The sequence below is a fragment of the Hyperolius riggenbachi genome, chromosome 4, assembly GCF_040937935.1.
Source record: "Hyperolius riggenbachi isolate aHypRig1 chromosome 4, aHypRig1.pri, whole genome shotgun sequence".
NCBI lineage: Eukaryota > Metazoa > Chordata > Amphibia > Anura > Hyperoliidae > Hyperolius > Hyperolius riggenbachi.
Genome location: NC_090649.1, coordinates 315,698,079 through 315,722,747, shown reverse-complemented (window position 1 = coordinate 315,722,747; position 24,669 = coordinate 315,698,079). Strand labels below are relative to the sequence as shown.

The 24,669-nt window shown below is 45.1% G+C and overlaps 1 protein-coding gene across 2 annotated transcripts in view; it reads right to left on the bottom strand.

Annotated features, from left to right (window-relative positions):
- PCMT1 (protein-L-isoaspartate (D-aspartate) O-methyltransferase) overlaps positions 1-24,669 on the bottom strand; it is a 112,177-nt gene that overhangs the window by 19,893 nt on the left and 67,615 nt on the right. For both annotated transcript variants that reach the window (XM_068231688.1, XM_068231686.1), the window contains exon 4: positions 12,971-13,075. In XM_068231688.1, the coding sequence (XP_068087789.1) occupies positions 12,971-13,075 (105 nt within the window). The remainder of the gene's footprint in view (positions 1-12,970; positions 13,076-24,669) is intronic.

The window sequence follows — 24,669 nt, the reverse complement described above, 5'->3', positions numbered from 1 at the left end:
TGGCAAATCGACCAGTGTATGGCCACCTTTACTAGGGTACATAAGAGTGATGTGATGTGCTCTGCAGGAAAATGAGGGGATACTTCCTCTATAACACATTCCTCATGTGCAATCTGAACCAGGTTTACATATGACAGACAACACCTCTGCGTTCAATGTGAACTTAAATACAAAAAAGGCGGGCAATATAGACCTTAAGGTCCTGTACAGTTTGTTTAGCAAGGTATCTGACCCTATTGGCTACTAAACATAAACTAATAGACCAGAAAAGGAAGCCAATCAAGGCCAAGGTAAATATATACAATATAATAAATGCTTCACACACTAAGGCCTGGTGCACACCAGAGGAGTTTTTCTGAGCGTTTTGAGTTTTTAAATCTGCTGCTAATGTTATGTGTCTGTGCACACTGGAGCAATGAGGTTTTGTAAAAAAACCCATAGCATTACATTGGGAAGAGCTTTTAGAGGTTTCAAAAGCTCTTCCCAATGTAATGCTATGGGTTTTTTTTACAAAACCTCATTGCTCCAGTGTGCACAGACACATAGGCTAACAGCAGCAGCAGATTTAAAAACTCAAAACGCTCAGAAAAACTCCTCTGGTGTGCACCAGGCCATATAGTGCAAAAATGAAAAATACATTTTATTCAACAAATCCAATAAAACACATATTAAAACAAGTTTAAAATCTCCCAATTTAAATCAATGGGCCTTGGTAACCCAGCCACATTAAGGGCTGGAACCCACTAGAGCGGTTTTATGAGCATTAAGGGAGCGATTCAAACCGCTAGCGATTTCCCTAAATGCTCAGCTAATGTTAATGGATGGGCCAAATTCCACTGGAGCGATTGAGATTACCAAAATCGCAAAACATGCTGCATTTTTGGCATTTAGCGTTAGCGTTTCTGCAAAGTATATAAACACTGGCATAATCGCGCATGAAAACTTACACAGAGCAATTTTGCTAGCGTTAAGTTACTGCACACTGTAACAAAATTAAAATGAATTGAAAGGACCAATCAGAATTAAAACGCTAATCGCTAAACAACTGCTGGCAAATTGAATACACTTTTTAAAATTGCTCCTAAAAAACGCTCATGAAATCGCTAGCAAACCGCTTATACAAAACGCTAGCAATTGCGATTAGCAATAGCGTTTTGTAGTGGGTTCCAGGCCTTAACCACTTAACGACCAGCCAACACCGATAGGCTAAATGTAAACACCCGGGGACGTAATCCCCGGTGTTTACATTGTACGGCGCTGCTATCACAGCAGCGCCGTAAAGGAGATCGGCGATCTCCGGCCTCTGATTGGCCGTGGATCCCCGCCATCTGATAGGCTGAAGCCTATCTGAGGCGGTACAGGACGGATCGCTGTCCTGTACCGCCTATATTGCGTAGGCGAGGGAGGGAAGGAGAGGGAGGGGAAAATAGCTCTGCGGAGGGTGGCTTTGAGGCCCCCCGCTAGGCAAACTATCCTAGCGGCGATCAGATCGCCCCAACAGGACATCCCCCTAGTGGGAAAAAAAGGGGGGGGGGGGGGGGGAGTCTGATCGCCCTGCCTGCAACCTGATCTGTGCTGGGGGCTGAAGAGCCCTAGCAGGCAGCACAGATCATCAAAAACTCAGCCGGTCCTGAAGTGGTTAATGTTAGTTACTAGATCACAAACGTGTCAATCATGTGTAAACATACACAGCAGGCTGAAAAATCTCCATTATTGTGCAAAAAAAAGTGCAGAAACAAGGGCTCATGTGAGTCCGACTCAAAAAGCTATTGTCACTATCCTCATATACAGTGGAGGAAATAATTATTTGACCCCTCACTGATTTTGTAAGTTTGTCCAATGACAAAGAAATGAAAAGTCTCAGAACAGTATCATTTCAATGGTAGGTTTATTTTAACAGTGGCATAGAAACATCAAAAGGAAAATCGTAAAAATAACCTCAAATAAAAGATAGCAACTGATTTGCATTTCATTGAGTGAAATAAGTTTTTGAACCCTCTAACAATAAAAGACTTAATACTTAGTGGAAAAACCCTTGTTTGCAAGCACAGTGGTCAAACGTTTCTTGTAATTGATGACCAAGTTAGCACACATTTTAGGAGGAATGTTGGTCCACTCCTCTTTGCAGATCATCTCTAAATCCCTAAGGTTTCGAGGCTGTCTCTGTGCAACTCTGAGCTTGAGCTTCCTCCATAGGTTTTCTATTGGATTAAGGTCCGGAGACTGACTAGGCCACTCCATGACCTTAATGTGCTTCTTCTTGAGCCACTCCTTTGTTGCCTTTGCTGTATGTTTTGGGTCATTGTCGTGCTGGAACACCCATCCACGACCCATTTTCAGTTTCCTGGCAGAGGGAAGGAGGTTGTCGTTCAGGATTTCACGATACATGGCTCCGTCCATTTTCCCGTTAATGCGATTAAGTTGTCCTGTGCCCTTAGCAGAAAAACACCCCCAAAGCAAAATGTTTCCACTCCCATGCTTGACGGTGGGGACGGTGTTTTGGGGGTCATAGGCAGCATTTTTCTTCCTCCAAACACAGCGAGTTGAGTTAATGCCAAAGAGCTCTATTTTGGTCTCATCAGACCACAGCACCTTCTCCCAGTCACTCACAGAATCATTCAGGTGTTCATTGGCAAACTTCAGACGGGCCTGCACATGTGCCTTCTTGAGCAGGGGGACCTTGCGAGCCCTGCAGGATTTTAATCCATTGCGGTGTAATGTGTTTCCAATGGTTTTCCTGGTGACTGTGGTCCCTGCTAATTTGAGGTCATTCACTAACTCCTCCCGTGTAGTTCTAGGATGCGTTTTCACCTTTCTCAGAACCATTGACACCCCACGAGGTGAGATCTTGCGTGGAGCCCCAGAGCGAGGTCGATTGATGGTCATTTTGTGCTCCTTCCATTTTCGAACAATCGCACCAACAGTTGTCACCTTCTCCCCCAGCTTCTTGCTAATGGTTTTGTAGCCCATTCCAGCCTTGTGCAGGTCTACAATTTTGTCTCTGACATCCTTGGACAGCTCTTTGGTCTTTCCCATGTTGGAGAGTTTGGAGTCTGCTTGATTGATTGATTCTGTGGACAGGTGTCTTTTATACAGGTGACTAGTTAAGACAGGTGTCCTTAATGAGGGTGACTAATTGAGTAGAAGTGTCTAACCACTCTGTGGGAGCCAGAACTCTTAATGGTTGGTAGGGGTTCAAAAACTTATTTCACTCAATGAAATGCAAATCAGTTGCTATCTTTTATTTAAGGTTATTTTTTCGATTTTCCTTTTGATGTGCTATCTGCCACTGTTAAAATAAACCTACCATTGAAATGATACTGTTCTGAGACTTTTCATTTCTTTGTCATTGGACAAACTTACAAAATCAGTGAGGGGTCAAATAATTATTACCTCCACTGTACATACAACTTGAGTGGTGAAAAAAAATCAAAGTTAAAAAACACATACAGCTCATAAAGTGACTCAGTGCATAAAAAAAAAAGAGTTACAAAATTTATAAATACATACATTCACATATCTGTGTGCACTGCGTGTGGGGTTGTGTGCATATGCAACTCCAGGGATAAAACACACATGGAGATGCACATACACCCCACCGCAGGGCCGTGCATATAAAATCCCAAATATTAGATAGCAGCGTGCAACAAAATTATCAAGGTGCCTGTACTGATAAAGATAATATAGTGCAGCAGGACAGCCTTACCAGATTATGCAGTGGGCTGGAGATCGGGAGAGGGGGGCGCCTGAACGCGGTCGCAGCTTACCGGCTGTTTCAAGAGGAGGCATTCAATGTGCACAACATTCTCAGTGGGTTCACTATAGTTCTGCAGGGAGTGCATATGTAGAGTATAGCACTACAGCACTGTGCAACTTAATTTGTAGTCACCAACCCCAAATTTTAACATATCAAATTAATTGATTTCATAAGCAAAGGTATTGAGCAAAGGTATTGCATACATTTGCGTAAACCTGCATCAACACAGAATTATTTGCATTTCATTGACCATCACTATTAGTGACAAGTACACATCAGACTTTAGAATTACAGAAGAAATGTTATGTATTATATATGTTACAGCCAGAACCCGAAGTCTGGCCGGTCAAAACTAGAAGTGGCCGTGTCGCTGCGGCCAATGCGAGAAACAAATTAGATTCCCCGGATTCCCGGCGGCATAAATGGATTAGCTTCCCAGCGGCAATGTGAGAAAGGAAGCCGGCTCCTCCCCCTGCCCACCTCCTATTCAGCTATAGCTATATAGGTATGATTAAGGAGCCATACATCGCTCCGATACGCGTGAGCTTTTTACTTGTACACTAGTGATGGATTAAGATGGATTTACAATAAAGTATTTTTTCTACTTCACCCTACCTCTTGGTGTAGCGGGACTTCCTTGGACATTTATGAACTTTTGGCATTGATCTCCCTGCTCCCATCTGTGTACACACGTAAGTGTAGCAGTCTACCCTTTCGCTTTGCACCTCCTATTCAGTTCTGGCAGCCGGGGACACGCGCATGCCCCCAGAGTCGCTCATCTTGGTAGGGAAGCAGAGCGGGAAGTATGCGGACATTGTTTTCTGCCAGCACTCGCTCTGCAGGAACGAATGGCAGGAATCACTGCTTCCCTGACACGCCAAACGACCTGGGGGCATGCGCGTGTCCCCAGTTGCCAGAGCTGAATAGGAGGCAAGCAGGGGGAGGAGACAGAGCCGAGGAGCCGGCTTCAAATCTCACATTGCTGCCGGGAATCTAATACATTTACACTGCCAGGAATCCGGAATCACATTGCCGTCGGGAATCTAATTTGTTTCTCCCATTGGCCGCAGTGAGACGGCCACTTCTAGTTTTGACCAGCCAGAACCCGAAGTGTCCAGACTTTGGGTTCTGGCTGTAACATATATAAAGGATCACTGTGTATACATCAGATATACATACAATCACATATGTATATCTGGCTTTGACTGCTTTATTGCAGCAGCACCAGTAACTTGTTTTTTGATTGGCTTATTTCCTTTTTGTGGACTAAGCACTGCTATTACTGTATATTTACGTAATTTATGACTTACCTGAGAAATAGAACATTTTATTATATTTTCTCTTTCAATTACAGCTTAAATTTATATGGAGTCTGAGCAATTTTTGGGTCCCTAGAGTCTGGAAAAATGCACCGGCTCAGCATTGTTTAGAGGGAATGAATATGGTAGCCTCTGTATTTCTCTCACTTCAAGTTCCCTTTAACTATAATAACCTGTTGACACCCACAGAGATTATTTCTCGCACACTCTAAACTTTGGGTCGTCAATCAACAATTATGGTCTTATCTAGGCAACTGAGTAAGAATCTGAAAATAACACTAATTGATGATTACCAAACAGGGGAAGTCTGTAAAAAGAATGAAAACAGATTCAAGCTCACACTTTCCTCTTTCCGTACGGCTATCAACAAATCACATTTAAAAAGCATACTCCACTCAAGTACTTCTAAATATTATAGCTCATCACTATACACAATTCATTTAACTAGTAAATGTCATTAAATAATAAACAGTTTTCAGCTGCTAGATTTTTTTTAGGAATCTTTCTGAAAATCATGGAAACAGCATCTGGCTCTGCATAAGAGATACCCAAAATCCTTCTCTCTGTCCCTTTAGTTCATAAGTCTGCTCAAAATCGATAATAAAATGCATCACCTCGACTGTTTGATTTACTACAACCCAGTCAACAGGAAGGAGGAATGCTACACATCCTTGGATATTCTGGATATGTATATGTACAGCTGTACAGTAACTGGGTATACAATATGCCAAACAACTACCGATATGCACTAATTGTGTATTCTGACCATATGCAAAAATGGCAGTAAAGAAGGTATTAAGTTAGCAAAAAAAATAATAATAAAAAAAAAATCTATCACATGACATTATATAACACTGTAGCTGTACAGATTTTTGTGTTTTTACATACTGAGGCAGATGAAGTAGAGCATAGGTTCTCAACGTGTGGTACGCGTACCCCAGGGGGTACTTCTGAGGGTTCTATTGGGTACTCGAGCTTGATTATACTTAACCAAAAATAACAAATTTAGAGTTTTAGAAAATGATAAATCTTATTTAAACAGCACCAAATTAGTATTTTAGCTAATTAAAAGCAACAGTAAATGCTTGGAAATGGTTTAGAACCAATTATAATGTACTAGGATTAAATATATATTTGTCAAGGGGTACGTGTGATAATGTTTACTATGCTAGGGGGTACTTGGTGAGTACAGGGTTTAAAAGGGGTACATACCAATAAAATGTTGAGAAACACTGAAGTAGAGGACATTAGCTATTATAGTTTTAGGCAAGTTTTGTTAACTTATTTAAAAAATAATGGATATATTACACCAATGTTTAAGCAATTACTAAGTTCTTCAGCATGAGGCAGCACATTGTACACAACACGGTTTCAACAACAGGGCTCTGTATATCAGCCACATGAGATCCACTAAAGGCTTTCACTATGACGACTATAGGTTTGTGTTTGTTAGGTGAAATGCTTGGCACTGGATGTTGGCAGAGCCTCTGCAGGATTACAGGAATGAAGGCAGACGTCAGCTGACAGCAAGCTCTGATGTATTGCACTGTACTCAGCAGAGAGCTGCTATTTATGTACAGCAATGCTCACAGGAATCATGGTTAAGTACAGACCCTACTGGCACACAGTTTGCATTAAACAGATCATCAAGCTGCATGGAAAAGCATCTCAAGGCAATATATTTCTTTACAACACTCAGACTTTAATGTTAATTATATTAACATTGCAATTTATAGTCTCTTTAACCATTTTATACTATGCAAAAATGTCTGGTTAAAAATAGCTGTGATTCAGGCTATTCTTAGACTGTGCATGCAAATAACGACAGAGAGACAGAGCTAAAGTTAGATGGATAAAGGGAGAGAGACCGATGTAAACAACGAAGAGAGGTGTAGACAAATACATATGGAAATGCACTGATGCAAAATAAAATGAAGACAGGAACCCATTTATAAGAAAAACCCCACCCCAATTACAACAGAATGACATACAATCCTTAAACAAGACAATCCGCCCCATATACTGTAGATCGCGTAGGTGGCAGTTTGGCGCTGGGCTTTGTTGGCCCAGGGTGAGCCGAATGACGGGGTGTTAAAGCGGAATATAACCCTGCATTTCAACTTTGCTCTAAAACATTATTTACAGTATATTATTTGCAACCAGCATTTTTTTTTACTAGACCAGCATTGGAAGGGTTACACAGGGCTTTAAAGTTCCTGGAGATTTCTGCAGACGCATCCGAACCTGAAATAGATACATTTTGTTTACATAAATGTATCTAAGTTTTGCATGTGACTCATCTCTCTCACTGAGAAGGAGTTGGAGGACAGCCAAAGAGTGTGTAACTGTTTATCAATAGATACATCTAACTAAATAGAATGTATCTATCTGAACTTCTGCATATCTCTCCACGGAACTTGAAACCTCTGTGTTTAACCCTTCCAATGCTGGTCTAGTAAAAAAAAAATGCTTTTTGCATATAATATGCTGTAAATCGGGGGTGCTCAATAGGTCGATCGCGATCTACCGGTAGATCGCGACCGCCTATTTGGTAGATCGCGGCCTGATGACCGCGTCTTGTCAAATATCGCGGCCTTTTGGCCGCGTCTATACCTGCCTCGTGTTGTAACTGATCAGCCGCGGCTGTCAGAAAATGGCCGCGGCTGTCACAAAATGCATCCCAGCGCACGGAGGGGAGAGGCGCGGCTGTCCGCACAGAGGTGTGGCTGAAGGGGAGAGGAGCCAATTGCGAAGCTTCTCCTCTCCCTCCTCTTTGTTGGGCAGGAGTTGTGGCCACGCCCCCCCCCAGGTCCCGCGGGTCTTCAAATCACGCGAGACACCGTTCCTCCATCTTGTGTTCTGAGACACGGAGACGAGAGGCTGCTCGGATACGCTGGAGAGGCTTTGAGGTGGGCACATAAGGTGGTGGTGGGTCGGGTCGCGGTCGCGGGCTTTCATGTCACTGGCTTTGAGGTGGGCACATTACGGTGGTGGGTCGGGTCGGGTCGCGGGTGAGGTCGGGAGGATGATTACTGCGTGGTAGCGGTATTTGCAGGGGGAAGGGGATGCCATGTGCTGTCAAATATGGTGGGAAGGGGGGCTTTCATGTTACTGTGTGTGTGTGTGGGGGGGGGTATTTTGTGCATCTGCTGCCATTCTGCTGCCAAATATGCGGGGGAGGGGGGCTTTCATGTTACTGTGTGTGTGTGGGGGGGGGATATTTTGTGCATCTGCTGCCAAATATGCTGGGGAGGGGGGCTTTCATGTTACTGTGCGTGGGGGGGGGGGGGGGGGGGAATATTTTGTGCATCTGCTGCCATGCTGCCAAATATGCTGGGGAGGGGGGCTTTCACGTTACTGTGTGTGTGTGTGGGGGGGGGGATATTTTGTGCATCTGCTGCCATGCTGCCAAATATGCTGGGGAGGGGGGCTTTCACGTTACTGTGTGTGTGGGGGGGTATTTTGTGCATCTTCTGCCATTCTGCCAAATATGCTGGGGAGGGGGGCTTTCACGTTACTGTGTGTGTGGGGGGGTATTTTGTGCATCTTCTGCCATTCTGCCAAATATGCTGGGGAGGGGGGCTTTCACGTTACTGTGTGTGGGGGGGTATTTTGTGCATCTTCTGCCATTCTGCCAAATATGCTGTGGAGGGGGGCTTTCACGTTACTGTGTGTGTGGGAGTATTTTGTGCATCTTCTGCCATTCTGCCAAATATGCTGGGGAGGGGGGCTTTCATGTTACTGTGTGTGGGGGGGTATTTTGTGCATCTTCTGCCATTCTGCCAAATATGCTGGGGAGGGGGGCTTTCATGTTACTGTGTGTGTGTGTGGGGGGGGGGGGGGGGGGGGATATTTTGTGCATCTGCTGCCAAATATGCTGGGGAGGGGGGCTTTCATGTTACTGTGTGTGTGTGTGTGGGGGGGGGGGGGGGGTATTTTGTGCATCTGCTGCCATGCTGCCAAATTAGCTGAGGAGGGGGGCTTTCACGTTACTGTGTGTGTGTGTGTGGGGGGTATTTTGTGCATCTGCTGCCATTCTGCCAAATATGCTGGGGAGGGGGCAATCAGCAGCTACTGTCCGGACTATGCATCCCTGGCAGATTCCATCCAGTGCAAGTCATCAGATTAGGTAAGGACCAGCAATGTTAATATCATAATTTTATTATTATTATATCTATATCAGTCATGGTTGTGGTGCAATTCTGATAGCAGAGTCCAAGATATCTACCAACATTTCCCATGCAACATTTAGCCTTTATAATGCTGTTATATGACTATACAAGACTTGTATAGTAATATACCAGCATTATTAATGCTAAGTTCAGTATTTGAAATGTTGGTAGATCTCCTGGCCTCGGCGAATTTTAAAGTAGCTCGCGAGCCGAAAAAGTGTGGGCACCCCTGCTGTAAATAATGTTTTAGAGCAAAGTTGAAATGCAGGGTTATATTCCGCTTTAAATACTATTCTCACTCTGAGTCGTCACAACTCAGAGGAAGAAGTATTTTGGGGTCCGGCCATCGCTGGATCACCAAATTACCCTGTGCGCAGACTATAGCCAGGCTAAGCTTTGCGCTACATGGCAGGCACCAAAAAGCCCTGCTTCTCTGTAGATCACCCCCCCCCCCCCCCATCGTGCCACCTGAACTTCTCTGACCCCTCAAGGCATAGACTGCACAAGACCTGTGAAGGTGCACTGTGGTATGTGGTACCATAGTGCTAGTAGTAGACCAGGTCCTCTTCCAACCAGGAATCAATGTTGTCATGAAGGAAAGTACATGGTCTATGGCAATTTTAGGGTAGGTGGTATGGGTCAATGTAACATTCACATGATCTAAAAGAAAAGTGGACTCATTAGCACGGGCCACCTTCTTCCACTGATCCAAGGTCCTGTTTGGACATGCACATGAGTATTGAAAAGCCCCTTAGGCAGTGGACAAGAGTTAGTAGGAGCACCGACTAGTCCACGGCTACAAAGCCCCATGCAGAGCAAGCAGTATTGCAATGTTTTCTGATATTTTGTTCTCTTGGCCAACATTAACATTCCCAGCAATCTGTGCTATATTACACTCATCAGAAAGCTTTGGAACCTTTGTTTTTAGATGAAAAAGAATGATAAATCATATATAAAAAAAGTTAATATGCAATACACAAGGACAACTGCAAAGAAAGCACTGTCTGATGGGCAAACTGATGCACTGTGCAGCAGAGAGTGCATATGGGGGGAGGGGGTTACTGGAAACATGACATGACCCTGTCACTGACAGCCACAGGACACTTCACTTATAACTACTTCTAGCTTCTTCTGACTTCCTTAAACTTCCTGTATCTTTGTACACAGGCTGCATTGGTCTTAGGGTAACGTAACAGAGTGTTCTTAAAAGGAACCTGAGCCAATCTCTAGGATTGGACTCAAGAGCCATGAAACGCCAGATGAACTTCAGATTCCTGCTTTGCTTAGGCACCCTTAGAGGCATATGCCTGCATTCCATCTCTGCTGTATACCTGTACTGCCAAATAAATCTACTTAGATATTTGAATACGTCTGAATTTTCTCCATTGCCTGCTGCTGTGACGAATGTCAAGTTATCGCAGTTCTTGCCGAAAGAAGTTGTGGTAACCCCTAGCAACTACCTATTACATTTTATCATGCAGCAATTAGGAGGGCTACAGTGAGGATAGCGTTTGTAGTTGCCTTTATCAAAGGAGTGATCTCCTTTCTATACCCATTGAAGAGAATGACTTCCAATCAAAAACTAAAATTAACTTCTATATACAGGTGGAGTTGGGTATGCTCAAAATGTTGTCCCTGTATAACCTACTTTTGCACACTGCTTCTAACTTTCCTTCTGAAGATGTCAAGCTGACGTCAGAGGATTTGAAGTGAGTATCTAAGAGCCAATCCTTCCAGAAAACCATGAGCCACATGAATAGAAAAAGGGGCATTTGCTGTATGCGCTAAACTACGCCCATTTGACATGTATTTAAGAGATTATGGTCTTTACTAAAGAGCAGGAATTAAGGAGCCTCCTTCTACAATACAACTCTTCTGTTAAAAGATGTGCCAGCCTTTCAACTGAAAGCATCTTATATATGTGAATATAATAAAGATAGTTTGAATGACACAATGAATTATCATTATAGGCAGCTTACAGGTTCATGAAAAATAGATTACTATAAGTGCTTGCAATTGCCTAATGTCTTGTACTCTATAGGGGTGGTGTACTGAAGTAGTGGTGTAGGGAAGCTTTATTTCTTTCAAATATGCAATCATGTGCCAGGTATTTAAAAACTAAGAACTTGTTTACACATGATTGGATGCTAGAATTGAATTTAGATTCACTTCACTGAACATCTCCTTTACTAAACCACTCTGTGTAATGACTGAGACAGGGAATGAATGTCACGTGGTTGCATCTCCCACTCATGAACCTCAGGGGTACAGAAAATGCCATTTGTCTTCTAGTGTTTAATATCGCTGATGTTTGCACTGAAATGGTCCCTGAGGTAGCATGTGGCATGGTAAGGTAGACATGTGTACATGTCGTACCAACCCTACATAAAACTTGCCTCTGTTCTTATCCTATTTTTAAATCAATTTCAAGGGTTAATAAACCAGTGCTTTATATGTGCAGTAATTAAGAGGCCATAAAACCTTTGTGTGGATGTGCAAACAATTCTGATAGCAAAATAGTGATGAAAAAAAAAAAACCAAAAGGCCAAAAGTCTCTGGCTGAGACTCCACACCTAGGTTTTCAACACTGACTGAAAATAAAGATCAGTCACTCACGCTGTGCCAGCTCTGCAGTAACATGCCTGGCGGTTTCATTTCCCCGACCCAGGCTTGGGATTGCTGTTAAGGAGAGAGGAACTGTCGCAAAAATCTTAACATTTAAAAACACATACAAATAAGAAATACATTTCTTCCAGAGTAAAATAAGCCATACATTACTTTTCTCCTATGTTGCTGTCACTTACAGTAGGTAGTAGAAATCTGACATTACCAATACATTTTGGACTAGCCCATCATCTCATAAGGGGGTTTCAGGGTTTTCTTTATTTTTAAAAGCACTTAGTGAATGGCAGTTGCTCTGTCCAACTGCCAAATAAGTGTGCAGCGAGCAGGGAGGCTGGCCAGCATCTTTGTATAAAGATTTTTCAGGGAATGTCTTTATAAAGAATAAAGGCCATGCTGAGAATCCCCTATAGAGAGATGGACTAGCCCCAAACCGGGCTAGTGTCAGATTTCTACTACCTACTGTATGTGACAGCAACATAGGAGAAAAGTAATGTATGGCTCATTTTACTTTGGAAGAAATGTACTACTTATTTTTAAGTGTTTTAAATTTTAAGAATTTCGCAACAGTTCTTCTAAGGATGATAACCCAACCACCTGCCAATGCTTGCAGCAGTAATAGAGAGCCTTAGATTGCAGGCTCTATATACTTCACCAGCTAGTGAAAGCATTTTACATGACATTTAATGGAGCTTTTGCTGTACAATTTCTCACCAGCCGTTAAGGACACACATCTATTGAAAGTCTGACAATTGTTTTGCGCATCTTCTGAGACTGTGTGGAGAGAAATGTATGCTTCACCAATGGTCCTCTTTAAACTCTATGACAATGTAGGACGTTTTGAATCCGGATAGCATTTATCCATTTTGGATATAAACTTGCTGGGATTGTTGGCCAACAAGCATATGTTGTGGAGTCCGCTCAACCGACCACCTAGCAGGGTCAGAGCAGGAACGAGGCAACTCCACCCCAAACTAACGATATCCAAGAAAGTGGATATCGATTGTTGGCCAACACAGGAAATATTCTACATTTGTGGCTGATGTATGCAACATACTGTAAAGTTTAGTATATAGCCCCAATACAAAATATTCAATTACCATTCTTGCAAAGCAGGCAGTAAGAATTCCACTTCCAGATCCCACATCCAGCGCTCTGGCACCTTCATGTAACTGATCATGGAGAAGTTCTAATGCATAGGCATGCTAAATAAAGAAAAGTTTACAATGTCAGAGAGGATCACACACTTGGTATGCCTGTGACATTTCTATTCATGAACATTCCATTAAGCATAATGTCAAGTGAACATAATTCAAGCAACTTATTCAGCAATCCTATTAACATTTCTTTTATTTGTATATGCAAGCCTGACTTTTTAAAGTAAAACTCCACTTTCACTGAAAATTGCTGCACATAGATCAGGGCTTTGCAGGGCTTTTTTTTATATAATGTTATTACAAAGGTATTTTTCCATCTGTATTTTTCCGTCTGCAGCCAGATTTGAATTTTTAAAGGTGCATAAAAACCTTTGATGTCACCTGCTGCCATATAAACCTTTGATGGATGTCACCTGTTGCTGGGCTGACAGACGCGAAATCAGCAGTGTAGCCAACAACACACTCTGTTGCTATGGGGGGGGGGGGGGGGGCAGATTGCTTGCGGGTTGGTCTGTGTAAAAAACCCTGGAGGTCATCATTATCCGCCAGCTCAGCTTACTTTAATTAAGCGTGTGTATGAGGCTTTAGTCTGAATGAAGCCGGCCTAGAACTCCTTTACAATCATGGACTGTGCTCTCTCTTTGTGGAGTCTGGATAGCCTGGAAACCTCCGACCTTGCAGCATGAGTAATCATCTGCTCAGATTATGAGTAGGGATGATCATTATGCAAATATTTCTGAGTTCATGCAAATGTATGTACATTTTTGCAGGGCTGTGGAGTCGGAGTCATGGAGTCGGAGCAATTTTGGGTGCCTGGAGTCAGAAAAAAATGCACCGAATCCGACTCCTAATGAATTTGTAACTGTAATTAAAATAGAAAATATGATAAAATGTTCTATTTCTCAGATACGGGCAGCACGGTGGCGTAGTGGTTACCTCTCTCGCCTTGCAGCGCTGGGTCCCTGGTTCGAATCCCAGCCAGGGCACTATCTGCAAAGAGTTTGTATGTTCTCTCTGTGTCTGCGTGGGTTTCCTCCGGGCACTCCGGTTTCCTTCCACATTCCAAAAACATACGGATAAGTGAATTGGCTCCCCCTAAAAATTGGCCCTAGACTACGGTACTTACACTACATAATATAGACATATGGCAATGGTAGGGATTAGATTGTGAGCTCCTTTGAGGGACAGTTAGTGACAAGATAGATTATACATAATATATATATATATATATATATATATATATATATATATATATATATATATATATATATTTTTGTCACAGGAGCCCTAGTGGCTGACCGCACTTAGCCTTCTAAACGGTGCCAGCGCACAGATCGTGCGAACTCTGGTCGCAGTGAATGTGCAGGAACCGTTAAGAATTAGCCGCAGACAACTCAGAAGGGAGCCTGTGAGACACGGGTGATTACAACTTCACCCACTGGTTCAGAGTAAACTGCCACCACCGCGGTTATCATGGGACCGTGGAGCCCACTAATTGACTGACTAATCCTGCGAATAAAACGGTTAAACACACGATATTCTGTCTAGCCAACAACAAACAAACAGTAGCGTATCTTCAGAGACCCGGGATCAGTTCTGTGTGTGCTGATAAGCAGGGTAGCGGACAGTGAATGACTTGGAGAAAGTCGTTTATTCACGCAATATAAATAATTAATATATACAGACATTTATTAAAATCACAATTATTAAGACAGTAATAGCCAGTATAAAAAAATAAAAGAAGGGAGAAAAATACTTAGTTCCTGGAAAGATGTCCTTTTTGTGGGAAAAATCAGAGTTCTGGGTTTCAATCAGAGTTCAGACCAGGTGGATGCCAGCATATCCTCAAGCTGGCACCTGATGAGTTCAAGATGTTCCAGGGTGGAGGACACTGAGTTTGGGTCCTCTGCCATTCTTATGCCCCTGAATCAGTAGGAGGGAGTGAGGGCGGGGAGCCACACACCCCCTTAGAAGATGAGATGAGCCCTCCCCTTGTCCTGGGGACTAGAAATCATAACTACCCATATATGGGCTCTATCTCACAGAACCGTACAGGTCAGGGCAGATTTATTAACATTTTCAGGTCTGTCTCGATTTACCCAGCGCCCTGATACCAGACATGAGGGGTGGGACCGCTGTGGTATCATCAGGCACTTTCAAACTGCCTAACTGGCAGTCCTTACCTCAGAATGTTCTGAAACTTCCTCAGAACCAGCACCGGGGCTCATGCTACACTTCCCCCACGTTTGGCGAAGCTGCCATCTCAGGAACCCCAGAAATATGACAGATCTGGGAAGTTATGGATATGCTATGAGACTCAGGTTATTCCCAGGCAAAGGCTCTTTGAAGTTTGGGGCAGCCAGCTAGGTGTCACCTCCCCTGCTGGGAGGGAGCCAGCGGGTCTGGCTTTTAGCCCAACTAGATTGCTTCTGCCATGGTGCTTGTCACCTTATACCTGATGGATGGGCCATCAGCACAGCTTGAAGCCAGGGACTCTCCGGGGCAGATTAGGCTCAGGCTCATTAGCATATCAAAAGAGCCATCCAGCCTTTAGGATGGTGCTCTCTCTCTGCTAAGAAAAGGACTTCAGCTGCCCCTACACACTCAACCCAGATTGTATCGATTTGAAGCGCAATCGATGCAGGGAATCGAGTGTGATCGCTTTTTCTTCACGGGCGGTCCCAGGACGCGCCTGCGGCCCCGCAACCGTCCGTGACAGCCCTCCCCCTTGTCTGCGGCTTAGCCACACATCCGCAAGATGTGTGGCGGCGCCGCTAACCTGGCTGACGGGCCTCGAGTTGCCGGTACGGCGGGAAAACCTATTGGAGCCTGTGGCTCGGTTCCCCTGGACCGGTCGCGGTCTGCTACCCTCAGGGTTGACCCGACATGGACCGTTCTGGGCAGGGCGTTGGCGCCACTGCAGTCGGACGTGGTGTCTGCCGGGACTGCTAACGGGCAGTGGGTTGGTTACGTCACCAGCCAGCTTACGCAGGGTTCCCCTGCCAAGTGGCTGTGGACCTAAGGGAACCCCGCGGGGATCCCTGGACCTTCCCAGCTCCTGACAGACGGCACATGCTCTGCAGTAGTTCGCTACATCCCTGTTCCTCCGGGGCCAATAAAACTGGTTCCGAATACCGGCAAGTGTCTTGCGGACCCCTGAGTGCCCTGTCAGAGGATTACCATGTGCGGATTTCAGCACATGTCCCCTGAACGCACTCGGGACCACAAGCCATTTGGTATTCGCGTGGGATCTACTTGTAGGGGGCTGTACAGACTCACTGTACAGTCTCCCACCTTCCCAGTACACCTTGAAAGCGGCCCCGTCTGCGAGGGGCTCAGCGGCTTGCTGCCTGAGCACCTCCAGGCTTGGGTCACGTTGTAGTGCGGCTGAGAATACGGCGCTGTCAGTTTCAGCCAACTGGCTCATGTCACACGAGGCCAGCGGCTGAAAGGTCTCATCCCTGCGGTCAGAGGAGGGGGAGGAGGCCGGAACCCCCTCCACCTGTTCTGAGCTCGGGTTCTGAGCAGTGCAGCTGCGCGGTACTGCTAGCACAGGTACACTGTCAGAATGGCACAGACGGACATTACTCAAGTCATCATTGCATGCAGTAATGACATTGACAGGTATAGACATTTTTTCATTACAGACAGGTTGTACAGGAAACTCAGGTACAGTTACAGCATCATCACAACAGACAGTCTGTATATCAAACTCAGGTGCCTTTGAAGCAGGCACTATTGAACCTGGTACCCTTGAACTGGGCACATTCAACCCACCTCCCCCTGGTGCTCCCCCAAGTGTATAAAGTACCTGGTGGTGGGGGGAGAGTCCGTCTCCTTCCGTGAGCGACAAGGCGGTCGTGGCAGGTTCATAGTAGGACACAAGCTTGCCCAAATCAGTCCCCAGCAACACAGGGACTGGGAGATCCTTCATAACCCCAACAACCCTTTCTTGGATTCCTCCCACTCCCCAATCCAGCTTCACTGTCGCGTGGGCTATGTGAAAAAGGGTGCCCTCTACTCCAGTAAGGGCAAGGGATCGGCTGGAGCTGATGCTCTCCTTTGGCACAAGGTGTGAGTGAACTAAACGTGATGTCAGCTCCGGTGTCTCGGAATCCGGTGACAACTTTGCCGTTCACTCTAACAAGTTGCTGCTGGTCGGTTCGGTCGCGGATTTCTTTTCCGCGGGCAAACAGGACAAAATCTGATGATCCAGGCTGTGGTTCGCTGGCGGGTTGCCTCTGCTGTGGGTGAGGTGCAGGTGATGCAGATGATCCAGGTGCTGGTGGTGTCTGTCTCCGCTCCGGACAGTCGAATTTCATGTGTCCGGGCTGGCGGCAGTAGTGACAGGTGACCTCTCCAGGGGCTGCAGGCCTGGGTGCAGCAGCTGCGCTGGGTGGCCTCTGTGGCGGACGGCTCACAGGGGCAGGAGAGTCTGCCGAGATATTGGACTGACCTCCTCTCCAGCTGGATGGGACAGTTCTGCGGGTATCAGCCACCCGGGTAGTTGCAAAAGCCTCAGCAAGGTCTGCAGCGACAGTGGCTGAAGCCGGCCTGCGTTCTAGCACAAACTGTCGTACATCAGCAGGGCAAATGTTCAGAAATTGTTCGAGGACTATCAAGTCCTCCAGGACGCCATAAGACCCTTTGGTGAGGCCTAGAGTCCACTGGCGTAGTGTGGTGAGCAAGCTGCTGACCACATCTCGGTACGAATCAGAAGACTTTTTCTGCCAGGCCCTGAACTTTTTCCGATAGGCTTCTGGCGTCAGCTGGTACTTAGTAATGATAGCGTCTTTTATAGCAGCATAATCATTATCCTTCTCCGCAGGCAATTCTGCGAAGGCATCAAGCGCTTTGTAGCGCAGCAAAGGTGTCAGATGTCTGGCCCACTGGTCTTGGGACAGACGATACTGACGGCATGCTTTTTCAAAAGACCGCAAAAACAAGTCAATGTCTGTGTCTTTTTCAATATTAGCAAATTTAAATTTTGCACTTACGGGTGGTGCAGCTCCTTCAGCAGGGAGGCTGGGCGGTGAACTCCGGCTGGCCTGTTGAACCTTTGCCATGTTGAGCTCATGTTGTCGTTGGCGTTCCCGCTCAGCGGCATCCCTCTCCGCGTGGCGTTCAGCAGCAGCAGCAGCATCAGCTTGCCGCTCCCGTTCCTCCCGCATTTGGCGCTCTGTCCGCGCTTCTGCAGATTGGCGCTCCTCACGCATGTACTGCAGGTACTTGTCCAGGTCAGTGTCCATCAGCTTTTGTAATGCCTGCTGCATTAGCGGATCAGTACAAACGGACAGTCCAGTACTGGCCGGTTCCAGGCGAGTACTTTCAGAAACTCTGGGATTGGGGTCCATACTGACAGTCTCTGGCGTAACTGTTGCAACAGGGCCCGCAGGATGCTCAACCTCCGTATGCGCAGAATCTTCACTCTCTGGTTCCCCTTGACTTGGGTCAGATGGGCTGGTATCCACTTCAGCGGACACCCCCGGCTCCCGCAGTTGCTGGGTATCCCATTGAAACAATTCCGTTACCAGGTCCCGTTGTGTCTTGCGGCCGACATCAATGCCTCTCTCTTGGCAAAGATTTTGCAGGTCCGCCAGGCACATTTTCTTGTAGTTCCCGGACATTTCCATGCCAAATAAAATAAAACTTTTGGGGAGGGGTACTGGCTACACAGTCTCTCTGTATATATAAAAAATATATTGCCTTCCAGCTAAACCAACGAATTAGTTCGTTTCTCGATAGCGCTAGCGCTATCGTAGATACTTTCAGCACAACACAGGTCCCACCCGCTGCCTAACACTGTCACAGGAGCCCTAGTGGCTGACCGCACTTAGCCTTCTAAACGGTGCCAGCGCACAGATCGTGCGAACTCTGGTCGCAGTCAATGCGCAGAAACCGTTAAGAATTAGCCGCAGACAACTCAGAAGGGAGCCTGTGAGACACGGGTGATTACAACTTCACCCATTGGTTCAGAGTAAACTGCCACCACCGCGGTTATCATGGGACCGTGGAGCCCACTAACTGACTGACTAATCCTGCGAATAAAACGGTTAAACACACGATATTCTGTCTAGCCAACAACAAACAAACAGTAGCGTATCTTCAGAGACCCGGGATCAGTTCTGTGTGTGCTGATAAGCAGGGTAGCGGACAGTGAATGACTTGGAGAAAGTCGTTTATTCACGCAATATAAATAATTAATATATACAGACAATTATTAAAATCACAATTATTAAGACAGTAATAGCCAGTATAAAAAAATAAAAGGGAGAAAAATACTTAGTTCCTGGAAAGATGTCCTTTTTGTGGGAAAAATCAGAGTTCTGGGTTTCAATCAGAGTTCAGACCAGGTGGATGCCAGCATATCCTCAAGCTGGCACCTGATGAGTTCAAGATGTTCCAGGGTGGAGGACACTGAGTTTGGGTCCTCTGCCATTCTTATGCCCCTGATTCAGTAGGAGGGAGTGAGGGCGGGGAGCCACACACCCCCTTAGAAGATGAGATGAGCCCTCCCCTTGTCCTGGGGACTAGAAATCATAACTACCCATATATGGGCTCTATCTCACAGAACCGTACAGGTCAGGGCAGATTTATTAACATTTTCAGGTCTGTCTCGATTTACCCAGCGCCCTGATACCAGACATGAGGGGTGGGACCGCTGTGGTATCATCAGGCACTTTCAAACTGCCTAACTGGCAGTCCTTACCTCAGAATGTTCTGAAACTTCCTCAGAACCAGCACCGGGGCTCATGCTACACTTCCCCCACGTTTGGCGAAGCTGCCATCTCAGGAACCCCAGAAATATGACAGATCTGGGAAGTTATGGATATGCTATGAGACTCAGGTTATTCCCAGGCAAAGGCTCTTTGAAGTTTGGGGCAGCCAGCTAGGTGTCACCTCCCGTGCTGGGAGGGAGCCAGCGGGTCTGGCTTTTAGCCCAACTAGATTGCTTCTGCCATGGTGCTTGTCACCTTATACCTGATGGATGGGCCATCAGCACAGCTTGAAGCCAGGGACTCTTCTGCTATGAGTCCAGGTAATTCAGCCAGTCAGAACAGTCTGGCTACGTGCCGCTTCCACAGCCAGGAGCATTCTGCACCGGCGCAATAGTGCTGCGCAGGTGTAGTACGCTCCCGGTGGCGGAGTGTGTGCATGCGCACTACACCAGACTGGCTCAAGTACCTGGACTCATAGCAGAAGATCCAGGTGGCGAAGGAGGACAGCGAGGGACTGATTAGCCTGAAGGCGGCTGGAGAAAGCCCCAGGTATGTATAAAACTTTAATTTCATCTGTCTCAGGTTTACTTTGTTACACAGTAGTAGTAGTATACTCTACATATGCTCTCCCCACAGAGCTGCAGGGAATCCACTGAGAATGTTGTGCACATTGAACAGAGGTGTTGTCTATCACCCATAAACCTTGTTCAGATTGTGCATGAAGAATGTGTAATAGAGGAAGAATCTCCTCATTCCCCTGCAGAGTACCTGCACATCATTCTTACATGTATCCACAGTTACATTGCCTAGGGCCTCGTTTAGAATAAAATACAGGCGCTGCTCCAAGTAAAATCCTCTGTATATCTTTCACCAGCTGCTCAGGATGACCAAATCCACAATCGGTATCACAAACTCCAAGTATATATCAACAGCGCTAGGTGATCACAATGGTATCTGCAGTCACACCACAGTGTATATTCTCAGACAGTGACCATCACCAAGGATAAAATCAATAGGTCACTCACTGTCCTTAAAAACACAATTTTTAATAAAAATCCAGACAATACCACATATACAATATCTTACTTTAGGGGTCCTTTTGACAGGGACCCTTAGTAGTAATAAGCATATAGTGTATCCAATACACAAAAAAATAGTCTCACGGTCTCTTGTACATTTGCCCAGTCTCCAGTTACCGTTCCGACCGGTTTCGGCCTTTCGCCGTCGTCCGGGAACCCTGGCGACGGCGAAAGGCCGAAACTGGTCGGAACGGTAACTGGAGACTGGGCAAATGTACAAGAGACTGTGAGACTATTTTTTTGTGTATTGGATACACTATATGCTTATTACTACTAAGGGTCCCTGTCAAAGGGACCCCTAAAGTAAGATATTGTATATGTGGTATTGTCTGGATTTTTATTAAAAATTGTGTTTTTAAGGACAGTGAGTGACCTATTGATTTTATCCTTGGTGAAGGTCACTGTCTGAGAATATACACTGTGGTATGACTGCAGATACCATTGTGATCACCTAGCGCTGTGGATATATACTTGGAGATTGCCTAGGGCCTGATAGATGTTCTTTGTTCCAGTCTGTACCTTTTACAAGTACTCTTACCAAGGACTAGTTTTAGTCTAAAGGGAATAAATATAGCAGTCTACATATTCTCACGACAGTTGTCTTGTAAAATTCCTAAGCGTTGGCAGTTGAGACAAATTTCACGGTACATACTGTTAATCAACAAAAGTGTAATATGCAAATAAGAGGAGTCGGAGAAATCCTAAACTGAGGAGTCGGAGTCGGTGGATTTTTGGACCGACTCCACAGCCCTGCATTTTTGTGCAAATATATGCAGCTTGAAAATGGATAAATCAATTTAAACCTGTGTGGTACTTGGTCCATTTTGAAGCTGAATTTATTTGCATAAAAAAAGTACATATTTGCATAAACTCCAAAATATTTGCATCTCATTGATCATCCCTACGTAGGAACTTGTTACTCATTATCCAGGTCTGGAATAATTTGTTGACTTGCAACAGACTTGGATACTCCCATATCACAATCGTCTGTTAGGAACATTTTACAGGGACATGTATTACTTGATTTCTTGTAAGCAAACTAAAAAACAAAAAGCTTGAGTTTAATCCTTGCAATGCATAGAGTAGAACTGCGAGAATCGACTCTCAGTAACAGTAAAGTTTCACTCGAAATGACAGCTGATCTTTTAAACATTTCTCGTCTGCACCATTGCCCATAGAATTGCTAACACTAAAGTACCTAATCAGTTTATGATTTATAAATCTGGCTTCAGGAACAGCCGAGCTTCTTCCATGTGCTTGGTCGAACCCCAAGAACTCAGCAGGCTACTGTGTTGCAGAAGATGAAAGATGGAATCAAAAAGTGAAAGCAGAACTGGTTCTGTAATCAGCAGGTGATAAGACGACACAAGCTGGTCTGAACTTGGCCTTGGCAGATAAAGAACACCATGGCTAAGAATCAGGAGCCAAAGCAGCACGTGTCCACCGGCAGCATGACATCTGCTAAAGATCCGGCACGCCAGATCTTTAACAATCCCCTTCACCCAAGCACAATCGCATTGTTCTCCCCTCTCGCCGCCTGTGGCAATTCACGCCAACCCCCTCTGCATAGGAACAGACATCGCTAGCTTGGAGGCTTGCGACACCTCTGTACAGCACTGACAATGCTCTGTTGTCCAAGGGTTAGTGTAACGATCCCTGCAGGGCGACAGAGATCCCCCCGTGTGTACGGGTCTTAAAGGCTGGGGCCCACTAACAAATTGCAATCACAAACACCAAGCATTTGCAATTTGCAACAAAAAGAACACTGGGATTTTCGACAGGGCTGTGGAGTCAGTACAAAAATCATCTGACTCATTTTGTTATGTTACAGCCTTGTTCCAAAATTGATTAAATTCATTTTTTTTCTTCAGAATTCTACACACTACACCCCATAATGACAATGTGAAAAAGGTTTACTTGAAGTTTTGGCAAATTTACTAAAAATAAAAGAAAAACTGAGAAATCACAAGTACACGAGGATTCACAGCCTTTGCTCAATATTTTGTTGATGCACCTTTGGCAGCAACTACAGCCTCAAGTCTTTTTGAATATGATGCCACATCCTTGGCACACCTATTCTTTTCACCCATTCTTCTTTGCAGCAGCTCTCAAGCGCCATGAGGTTGGATGGGAAGCGTCAGTGTACAGCCATTGTAAGATAGATCTCTCTAGAGATGCTCATTCGATTTTAAGTCTGGGCTCTGGCTGGATCACTCAAGGACATTAACAGAGTGGTCCTGAAGCCACTGCTTTGATATCTTGGTTGTGTGCTTAGGGTCATTTTCTTGCAGAAATATGAACTGTCTCCCCAGTCTGAGTTCAAGAGTGCTTTGGAGCAGGTTTCTTTCACTTTATCCTGACTAGTTTCCCAGTTCCTGCCACTGAAAAACATCCCTGCAGCATGATGTCTCGGAAGTCTACAGACAATTCCTTCGACTTCATGCTTGGTTTCTGCTCTGACAACCGTGGGACCTTATATAGACAGGTGTGTGCCTTTCCAAATCATGTCCAATCAAAAGAATTTACCACAAGTGGACTCCAATTAAGCTGCAGAAACAGCTCAAGGATGATCGGGGAAACAGGATGCACCTGAGCTCAATTTTAAGCTTCATGGCAAAGGCTGTGAATACTTATGTATGTGCGCTTTCTCAATACATTTATTTGCAAAAATCTCAAGTCAACTTTTTTCACGTTGTCATTCTGGCGTGTTGTGAGTAGAATTCTGAGGAAAACATGAATTTAATCCATTTTGAAATAAGGCTGTTACATAATAAAAAGTGGAAAAAGTGATGCGCTGAAAATTTTCTAGATGCACTATTAAGTAAGCAGATAAAACTGCAATATTCCAAGATGGTTAATCTATTCTGTACCAGCTGTCTCTGGCCCCTTAAGGACCAGAGACTGCTAGGTACAGCTAAGCAGCGCTTACCGACAAATCTTTGCGCAATCCCGCTGCTCTCGCTGGTCATACCACTCATTTATCAACACAGGTTTCTCTCTCTGCCTTCTCTATGACAGCAGAGCACTGCTTTCATTGGCTCCTGACCCTGTCAATGTAAGCCGTGGAGAGAACGGCGCGATTGGAGTGACTGTGCGGCAACGATTGTTGAAATCTACGTCCTGTCAGATCTGCGCTGCCACATGCAGGGTGTAGATTTCAACTGCGTCGGTCCGAAATGGTTAAAGACATGCAGCATATAATCAGAACGAATATACCCCCCTCCAAAAAAAGTACATAAATTAATATTCATAGTTTATCTGGGTTTGGCTGTGAAAAATCAAGAACTTTTACTGATTTTCTTTAAAAATTGGAGCCACAGAAATAGTAATAGACATACTCATGTTTGTTTGGGGGCAAAACACCACATTTGGTATGCAAGAAATCTTTAGAAATAGTAGAATGTGTTTAAACTTTATTGGCAATTTACAACACCATTATTATTATTTTTAGGAGATACTAAAGACAGATTTTTTTTCCTCAATCGGTCTAAAACATTAAAGCAGTATGAAACTCAGCATTTCTTCTTTGTTCTATAAGATTCTTTTAGAATCCTGCTTTGTCCGGTAGAAGCTCCGTTAACTTCGCCAGTCGGGGCGTACTGCGCATGCACGGCCTAGTGCACCCGCCAGGAGCACTCTGTGCATGCACAGTACTACTGCGCAGACACAGAACCCTCCCAGCCACAGGAGCGTAATGGGCGTGCACACTTGGACTGTGCCTGCGCCAACTGGCGAAGCTGACAGGGATTCTACCAGACAATCCATGAGGCAGAGGAGGATGGTGTGGGAGCGATCGGCGTAGAGGGGGTTGGGGGAAACACCAGGAATATATTTAAAAAAAAAA